Below are 10,544 nucleotides of genomic sequence, written 5' to 3'. Positions count from 1 at the left end.
CGCTTTTAGTTTTTAACAAAAGGCGGCCAGTCAATAAAAGATGATTCTCTAATTCTTTTCCAGAATTTATTTCATCCTCTCTTTATTCAGACTCTAACGTCTCTTTGGGGTCCGTATACAGACATATTTAAACAACGTCTATCAGACATATTGATATAACATACACAGGCATATTTACACAATGTTTCCCTCTGTCTCTCTCTCTCTCTCTTTCTCTCTCATTTCTTCTTCTCTATATTTTGACGTTCATGTCTGTCTCTCTCTTTCTCCCCCTTTCTGCATCCTCCTGGTTTTTCTGTCTCTCGTTTTTCCACATTATTCCCTTTCTCTCTCTCTCTCTCTCTCTCTCTCTCTCACACACACACGTTGTTATCGTCTTATCTTATCTCATTTTCTCTCTCTTCTTTTAATTTCCTTTGAATATTCCGACGTCTCTCTCTCTCTCTCTCTCTCTCTCTCTCTCTCTCTCTCTCTCTCTCTTTTCCTTTCTGCATTCCTTCTGCTGCTGTGAGTCTCGTTTTTCCACATTATTTTCCCTCTCTCTCTCTCTCTCTCTCTCTCTTATCTCATTTTCTCTCTCTTCTCTTACTTTCTTTTGAATATTCCGACGTCTATCTCTCTCTCTTCCTTTCTGCAATCCTCCTGTCTCTCTGTGTCTCGTTTTTTCCACATTATTTCCTCTCTCACGTTATCCTCATACTTCATCTCCCATTCGCTCTCTCTCTGCTCACTTGCATTTATGCCTCCATTACGTCATGTTTTAATCTCTTCTCCTTTTCTTAACTTCCCTAGACATTCCCTTTCCGTTGCAGTGCATTCTGAAGAATGCAATTTACCTTGGGGAACACTCTCTGAAGAATGCAACATTCTCCAAGGCATTCTTCTTACAATGAACAAATAGTATTCAAAGACTCCGCTGAAAACATTTGTGTCACCCAACAAAGCCTAGTTCGAATCCGATTCAAAGAAGGGGAGAATATAATAGAAACAAGGCGTGATCCGACCTTGTTTACTCGGGACGCGCGGAAGGTTTTCCCCTCACGCATAACTTTTAGACATTATACGTTCCTGAATGAATGTAAATTAAATCGTGCTAAAATCTATGGGCAAACAGAGCCTTTCTTCACCAACGAGAATTAAAATCAATATGCTATTATTTTACTAAAAATTATTTTTCTGTACTGTTTAACAGGCGCATTATTTATTTTCTTACATTTTCATTCTGATAAATAAATCATAAATATCCTATCCTAACATTCTCGTATCTTTAACTCAACGCAAAACACCTTTTTCAGACCTTTCCCAACCCCCACAACAACAACAACAACAACAACATCAACAACAAAGTAGTAGTTTGTAGGCTTACTCCCCGAGCAAGCGAAAGCCTATAAACTTTATCTTCTCAAACTTTCACCCCAAAACAAATACGGGTCATACAAACAAACCCTTTTCCGTACCCCCAGGGATCTCCTATCAAAAGTGTTTTCATCGCTCTCGAGGCAAAATGACATCTGTCAATCAGATGGATTAACCAGATAACATCCGGCTGACTTCAAAGATGTGGCGGTGATGTTTGCGTTCTGTGGCAAAGAATTCTGTCTGACCTTTGCAAAACGATGCGCTGGCTGTCTCGCCCGTGCTTGCTTGCTTGCATGCTTGCTTTGAAAGGCACCGGTGCTTGGTTGTTTGCTTTGAAAGGTATCAGTTGCTTGCTTGATTGCTTTGAAAGGCACCGGCGCTTGCTTGATTGCTTTGAAAGGCATCGGAGCTTGATTGCTTTCCTTGAAAAGCCCATGTGCTTGCTCGTTTTGAAAGGCACCGGAGCTTGCTTGCTTGATTGCTTTGAAAGGAACCAGTGCTTGCTTGACTGGTTTGAAAGGCATCGGAGGTTGCTTGAATGCTTTGAAAGGCATCGCTTGCGTAATTGGTTTGAAAGGACCCAGTTGCTTGCTTGGTTGCTTTGAAAGACACTGGTGCTTGCTTGATTGCTTTGAAAGGCCCAGTTGCTTGATTAGTTTGAAAGGTCCTGGTGCTTGGTTGCTTGCTTTGAAAGCTCTCGGTGCTTGGTTGCTTGATTTGAAAGGCACCAGTGCTTGCTTGCTTACTTTGAAAGGCATCGGTGCTTGCTTGATTGCTTTGAAAGGCATCAGTCTTGCTTGGATTGGTTTGAAAGGCACCAGTACTTGCTTCATTGGTTTGAAAGATCCTGGTGCTTGGTTGATTGGTTTGAAAGGACCCAGTGCTTGCTTGCTTTGAAAGGCCCGGTTTCTTGCTTGCTTGCTTGCTTCTAAAGGCCCTGATGCTTGGCTCAAGTTCTACCGAAGGAGATTTTATCAGTGTTTGTCTCACAAAACAAGTGTTTTCGTCAATCAGCTGTTCGTCACTTGACAAATCTTATCCACCATGATAAAACCGTCTCCCATTGGTTCCCTCTAGAGGAGCCGCAGCCAATCAGAAATCATCATGGAGTTTCATTAGCTCGAAGCTCGATTCTAATTGGTCGGATACGCGGAAAGCTGCTTATATGCTTCATTTGCCGGGACTCGAAAAAGGGGCGTTGCCATTCTGAGAAGCGGTCTGACGACTGGGATCAAAAGATCCTGAGAGAGAGAGAGAGAGAGAGAGAGAGAGAGAGAGAGAGAGAGAGAGAGAGAGAGAGAGGTTGGGGGGAGCCTCTATAATTACTAGAGGGAATTAATGCAACGCTAACTGCAGGGAAGACAGATGCATTAGTTACTTAGGGAAGATCAGAAATTACACTTAATTAGTGGAGAGGCCTATTTTGGGGAGGGGGGCTCTTACATTTTTTAGGAAGAAGGAGAGGGGCCGGCTTTGTCTATTCGTCTGCACTCGGATCGTAAAAACTACTGAGGCTAGAGGGCTGCAAATTGCTATGTTGATCATCCAAGCTCCAATCATCAAACATACTAAATTACAGCAGTCTAGCATCAGTAGTTTTCATTTTTATTTAAGGTTAAAGTTAACCATTATCGTACTTCTGGCAGGGCTATACGTACCAACATAGACCTCTATCGGACGGAAACTCGATTGAGCCGAAGAAACTTCGGCACATTTTTTAATTGTTTACTTATGATGCTTTCTGTCTTTTTAAATGAAAAATATTATTGGTAAAAGACCTGTGATAAGCGTAGGTAATATTATATTTGCTTATTCATCTAGATCTTCTTAATGTGAAATAAAAGAATCTATTTAAAATTAGCTGTAATTCACCATCTGACTGTTTAATAAATAGTACACATTAGTGCAAAAACAAGAATAAAATAAAATACACATAAAAATTAAGTTCAAAATCTGCAAAATACAGATACAAAGTATTCATCAAAAATAAGTTCAAAATTAAAATACAGATGTAATGCAATCATTAAAAAAAAGTTTAAAATGATTAAAATACAGATATAGAGCAACATTAAAAAAATAAATTCAAAATGGTTAAATTACAGACATAAAGCAATCATTAAAGAAATAAGTTCAAAATGATTAAAATACAGATATAAAGCAATCATTCAAAAAAACAAGTTCAAAATGATTAAAATACAGAAACAAAGCAATTATTACAAAAAATAAGTTCAAGATGATTAAAATACAGATATAAAACATTCATAAAAATTAATTTGAAAATGGATAAATTACAGAAATAAAAATAAACTCATAAACGTTAAGTTCAAAATGGTCAATTACACATATAAAATACTCATAAAAAATTAAGCCCAAAGTGATAAAATGCAAGATAAAATACTCACTAAAAATAAGTTCAAAGTGAATAAAAATGCAGATATATAAAATTATAACAATTCTGTTACGCTCCGGCTATACGAGAAAGCAGTTCGAATCTTTCTTTAGTTAACCTGTCTGTCTATTAATGACCCAACTTCGTACGTCTGGCAACACAAAAGAGAGTGAGCTCGAGAAACCTTATATAGTATAATCGTCCAGGAAGAAACCTTCATACTTTTTCGCTTTCATCCCTAGCATTTGTTTGAGGACTTGACGGTGTGAGGTGTCCAACGGAGAGAGAGAGAGAGAGAGAGAGAGAGAGAGAGAGAGAGAGAGAGAGAGAGATCCATCTAACTTTTGGAGTTGAACTTTTCGAGAAAAAAAAATAAATAAAAAAGTCCTGTGGATAGGAACTTTCGGAAAGAGAAAACTTTGGCCTGGGGAAAGTTTAAGTTGCTTTCTATCTGGGACATTTGGTGTTTAATACGCGAATATATGGAGCGAAATATAATCTTTAACTAAGTCAATATTACCTCTTTTATTCCAGAATGTAGGGTAAACAATTAAGACAAGTGGTTTATATCAAAGAAATGGCAGATTAACTGATTCTCGTTTATAAAATTCTCACTCTCTGTATATATATTTATATATATATATATATATATTATATATATATATATATATATATACATATATATATATATAATATATATATATATAATGTTTATATAAGTAATATAATTATATTAACCATCTTCTCAGACTTCCCAACACCTTGACAAGAACTGCCATTGTCGTAAAAAATAAAGTTACCTAATTGGTCAACATCACAGGTAACGAACCTAAAATAAAAAAAAAGGTAAATAAAAAGTAGAACTTCATTACAATTAACAACTTCCCTAACTGAGGACCTCAATTACTCGTGAGGGAAAGAAAGGAGAGGGAAGAAAAACTTCCCTCACGGTTTTCCTTAGTAAATTCACTTTAAACAAATCTTGAGGTTAATTCTTCGTGTTCAGTTTTTTTTTTTTTTTTCTATCAAAGCTGGGTTGTTTCTTGCCACCCGGTTATCTGCTGTATTTGTCCATTCAATTCATACCGAACTGAATGTATAATGAATGTATATCTTCAATATTTCACCTTATATATATATATATATATATATATATATATATATATATATATATATATATATATATATATATATATATATATATATATGTAATGAGGATATGATCTCATTATTCATTTGGTAAACGTGTAACTCGAGCGTCAGGCAAACAACAAACAAATCTCTCTCTCTAAGCAACCAGCGGCTCGCGACTTTTCTTTCTCTCTCTCTCGCCAAGCGACCGCTCTCTCTCTCTCTCTCTCGCCAAGCGACAACTCTCTCTCTCGCCAAGCGACCACTCTCTCTCTCTCTCTCTCTCTCTCTCTCTCTCTCTCTCTCCATCTAACAGGTAATCGAAATGAGAGAGTTGCATTATAAAAATACATTTATTAACAATGAAAAAACAGTAAATCAATTAGGTCTCACTGACTAACTTAATTCAATTAAAACCCCAACAAAATGTCTAAAATGTAATGGTCACACCAAATGTCTCTCTCGGTCCCCACATAGTTCCTTGCCAGAACCGTCTGTTTCAACGACATAAGAAACCACTCGTAAGTACACACATAAGTTTAACAACAAAGTCAAAGATTGAATATTCCCATAAAATGTTAAATAGGTAACAAGCCACTCTTTGGCTAAAATATTATAGGACTCACCCAAGCAGCCGGGATATTTCAAGCATAGATCACAGATAAACTTTTGCTAAGCTTCCACGGCATCCTGTCTTTCTCTCAAAGCCGCCTCTATGCCAAATCCACCATAGACTTGGGTATCATACATCATAAAAGGAAGAGGCCCACACGCACATACGAATGCACATTTCGTTAGCGCCTCATATTACTGGCTGCAACTAGTTTCACAAAGGCACTTTGGAAAGACCTATGAACTGTCGTACATTGACTCATCTTTCTATGCAGTTTTAATATCACGCCACCCGCAGAAACCATTGATCAGCTTTTCTCAGGTCGTTGCTTCTCCACATTCCAATAGGTCACAGCAAACATATTGGCAATATATCATTAATTATAACCCTAGAGTAATATATATAATATATATATATATATATATATATATATATATATATATATATATTTTAAGCTACGAATGTCCTTTAATATCCTATTCGCTCTACCTCGGAATTTAAATATATTTTCTATATGTTAACCGACGGGGAATTTTTTAGTCGAATAATAATGTCGTCCCTCTCGTGGATTCGAAGCGGTGCAGGGAGGAGAAATCATGGACATCAGTGAGTGTACATACTCGGCCAACAGGTGTATATGAATCACGGTGAAAATGATAAAAGATTAAAAATTCAAATATATATACAATACATATATATATATATATATATATATATATATATATATATATATATATATATATAGATATATATATATATATAGATATATATATATATATATATATATTATATATATATATATATATATATACATAACCACATCTACATTCAAAATGCATCGTACTTTCTCCCTACCGACTGGAAAAGTGGAATACTGGAATTCCAGGCCTCGCCTATGCAGAGGTGGCTGCATTAGAATAAGTTCGTGAAATTTGCATTTCCTTTCCTTTGCGGTCTGAGAGAGAGAGAGAGAGAGAGAGAAGAGAGAGATTTTTATTTTTAACAAGAAGTTTTGGAACGTCGTACGTTTCCGAGTCAGGAGCATATTTTATTTTTGGGGGGTGGGGGGGGGCCGGTTGGGCCTAGATTTTCCGGGGAAAATATGAATAACTTTAAATACTTTATGCTTTTCATTTCAAATCGCTATCTATACTTTATGTTCAGTGTCACATTTCAGCTGAATTTCCAGAGGAGGTGTTTTCTTTTTGTTTATTTTTTTTTAATCTTGAAAAATTCTCTCTCATATATTTGCGTATCATTGAGAAAGGATATCACATCAACCCAACCATAATATAACCATGACAAGACAAATTTATTTCCATTTGAAGGAAATAGGTATTTCCAGACGTATTTATTTTTTAATTTATTTTTTGAATCTTGAAAAATTCTTTGTCATATATTTGCGTAGCATTGAGAAGGTGGATTCACATCAGCCTAAACCATTAATAATAAACCCTAACCAAGACAAATTTATTTCCATTTGAAGAAAATACGTATTATCACTTCCTTCTAAACTACCTACACAATATACGAGTTTCAGACCCACCAACACGTCTTACTGAATGATTTAAAATCCACTCACGTTTTTTTTCTCCTTTATGACAGGTGCCGTTTGCGCTGAATTATGCATCTGTATGCCCCGGGGAGGGGGCGTGTATACGCACGTCTACGCCACTTTGGGGGAGCTCCCAGCGGTGCTGGTCACTTCCACCCTCCTCCTCGATTTCACGCTCTTGTCTGCCATTGGTAAGGGGTCTTCGTTGTCACTTTGATTCAGTATGTTTGGAGGAATTTCGTTTAGCATGTTTCGATAGGCGTTTCTATATAGGGTTGAAATTATTGTTTTTGTTGAAGTTTAATTATAGTGATGCATTATACGCGTCTAAGACTGTTGGGAGAATATATTAGGAAGGATAAATTTATAAAATTCTGTTGGGGAATATATTAGGAAGAATAAATTTATAAAATTTAGTTGGGGATTATTTTTGGAAGGATAAATTTATTAAATTCTGTTGGGGAATATATTAGTTTATTTTTGTTGGGGATTATTTTTGGAAGGATAAATTTATTAAATTCTGTTGGGGAATATATTAGGAAGGATAAATTTATAAAATTTTGGGGGAATATTTTAAGAAAAATAGATTTATTAATTTCTGACTTGATAAAAAAAATAATCGGCTCAATTTCATTCCATTGTTTCACCTTTTGCTTCGAAGAAATTTCTCAAAACATAAAAAAAAAGTTAATTAAAAAAAAGTCAATTTCATCCGCTTATTTGTTATTTCATTTCAGACAAATTTCTCTAAACATAAAAAAAAAGTTTACCTGAAACATGAACTTATAAAAATTCCTAAAAAAAGAAAAATAACAATATATATATTATATATATATATATATATATATATATATATATATATATATATTATATAATATATATATATATATAATATTATCTATTACATCCACTTATTTACTCCTTCGCTTCAGACAATTTTCTTTTTAAAAAATCATAAAAATTTCAGAAAAATGCTAAGAAAAAAATAAGAGAATTTTCTAAAAAAACAAAAATGAGATAAATTTCTCAAACATAACCAGAAAATGAACATAAATCAGAAAAATTTCTCAAACATAATCAGAAAATAAAAGAAAAAATCAGAAATATTTCTCAAACATAATAAGAAAATTTTAAAAAATCAGAAAAACTTCTCAAACATAATCAGAATTTTTTTTTTGTAATCAAAAAAATGTCTCAAAAATAATAAGAAAGTATTATAAAAAAAAATCGTAAAAAAATCATTTAAAGAACCATAAAATTTTGTCATAAGAATCAGGAAAACTTCTAAAAAAAGAAAAAGAAAAAAAAGAGAGAGAGAGGGAGAGAAAACTAACATGTTCCCTTCCTCTCCTCCTCCTCCCGAAACCAGCGGCTAGGAGCAGCAGTCAGTACCTGTCGGCGGCGACCAACTACAGCCTGAGCGAGGTCCTCCTGCCTCACCTGTACGAGTCTCCCTACCTGGCCTCCTACTGCGACGTGCCAGCTGCTGGTCTGGCCCTCCTCTGCACCGTCATGGTAGCCATGGGAACCAAGGTGAGAAGAGATGGGTGGGTTGGCGACGGGGTGGAGAGGTGAGGGGGAATTCATTGAAGGTAGACTAAGGCCACAGGTGAGAATATTGGTGAGGTCAGGAATATAAAAATAGATAAATTGTTATAATGAATGCAGGTAAATTTAAAAACGGGGGAGGGGGTGTTGGAGAGGGAGATGGGTTGGCGAGGGGGTTGGAGGAGGGTGAGGGGTAAGTTAATGAAGGGGCACTAAGGTCACTGGTGAGAATAGTGGTGCGGTCAGGGTCAGAGAATAGTGGTGCGGTCAGGGTCAGAGAATAGTGGTGCGGTCAGATGAATATAAAAAACAAAATGGATGATATGAATGCAGATGGAATACGAAGACCAGAAAAAGATATGCTATTGTAAAATTGTAAAACATTTGACAGCAAAAAAAAAAAAAAGATGAAATCAGGAAGAAAAAACGGCTAAAAGTGAAGTCAATTGTGAGGATATAAATAAGGCAGATAGTCAAATACTAATGAACTCCATTATTAGAGGACAGTTTAGTTTTTCAGATCACAAAAAATGGGGCCATAATGCCTGGGATATAACTTGCTTTATAAGAATAATAATTAAAAACGCTATTAACTGATAGTAAGAGTAATCTGGCAATAACGTTTAATAATAATAATAATAATAATAATAATAATAATAATAATAATAATAATAATTACAGTAAGGAACTACGATTGCCTAAAAAAACTAATAAAAAATTATTTGAAAATAATTATTATTTATAGTATTAAAAAAATTATTATTAAAAAATTATTATATGATTATTATTATTATTATTATTATTATTATTATTCATTATTATTATTTATTTTTTTATTTTTTATTTTTTTCCTTTTTTTTTTGGCTCTATCACAGTTCATCCAATTCGACTGGGTGGTATTTATAGTGTGAGGTTCCGGGTTGCATCCTGCCTCCTTAGGAGTCCATCAATCTTCTTACTTTGTGCGCCGTTTCTAGGATCACACTCCTCTGCATGAGTCCTGGAGCTACTTCAGCCCCTAGTTTTTCTAGATTCCTTTTCAGGGATCTTGGGATCGTGCCTAGTGCTCCTATGATTATGGGTACAATTTCCACTGGCATATCCCATATCCTTCTTATTTCTATTTTTCGATCTTGATACTTATACATTTTTTCCTCTCTCTCTCTTAACTCTGGTGTCCCACCCATGGTATTGCGACATCAATGAGTGATACTTTCTTCTTGATTTTGTCAATCAACGTCACGTCTGGTCTATTTGCACGTATCACCCTATCTGTTCTGATACCATAGTCCCAGAGGATCTTTGCCTGATCGTTTTCTATCACTCCCTCAGGTTGGTGCTCGTACCACTTAGCAAGGTAGCTGATGTTTCTTGCACAGGCTCCAGTGGAGGCTTTTGCTACTGAATCATGCCTCTTTTTTGTACTGGTTCTGTGCAAGTGCCGGGCATTCGCTTGCTATGTGGTTTATGGTTTCATTTTCGTATTGCACTTCCTACATATGGGAGAGATGCTATTTCCGTCTATCGTTCTTTGAACATATCTGGTTCTTAGGGCCTGATCTTGTGCCACTGTTATCATTCCTTCAGTTTCCTTCTTGAGCTCTCCCCTCTGTAGCCATTGCCATGTGTCATCGCTGGCTAGTTCTTTAGTCTGTCTCGTGTATTGTCCGTGCATTGGTTTTTTGTGCCATTCCTCTGTTCTGTCTGTCATTCTCCTGTCTCTGTATATTTGTGGGTCTTCGTCTACATTTATTAGTCCTTCTTCCCATGCACTCTTTAGCACTCGGTCTTCACTGTTTTCAGATATTGCCCCAGTGCTCTGTTCTCGATGTTGACGCAGTCCTTTATAACTTAGCAGTCCTCTCCCTCCTTCCTTTCGTTTGATTGGTATTAGTTCTGGTCCGTATTTGCTCTTGGGTGTAGTGCTTTGTGTATTGTCATATGTTTTC

At 35.8% G+C, this 10,544-nt stretch overlaps 1 protein-coding gene across 1 annotated transcript in view; it reads left to right on the top strand.

The window, feature by feature from the left end:
• LOC135207745 (cationic amino acid transporter 4-like) overlaps positions 1 to 8,622 on the top strand; it is a 113,879-nt gene extending 105,257 nt beyond the window's left edge. The window contains exons 4-5 of the mRNA XM_064239570.1: positions 7,098 to 7,238; positions 8,417 to 8,622. Coding sequence (XP_064095640.1) covers positions 7,098 to 7,238; positions 8,417 to 8,622 — 347 coding nt within the window. The remainder of the gene's footprint in view (positions 1 to 7,097; positions 7,239 to 8,416) is intronic.
• Positions 8,623 to 10,544: the final 1,922 nt, after the last annotated feature.

This window comes from Macrobrachium nipponense, chromosome 34 (assembly GCF_015104395.2).
Source record: "Macrobrachium nipponense isolate FS-2020 chromosome 34, ASM1510439v2, whole genome shotgun sequence".
In the NCBI taxonomy this organism is placed as follows: domain Eukaryota; kingdom Metazoa; phylum Arthropoda; class Malacostraca; order Decapoda; family Palaemonidae; genus Macrobrachium; species Macrobrachium nipponense.
Note: the sequence above shows the minus strand (reverse complement) of the source record. Positions and strands in the feature narration are given on the sequence as shown.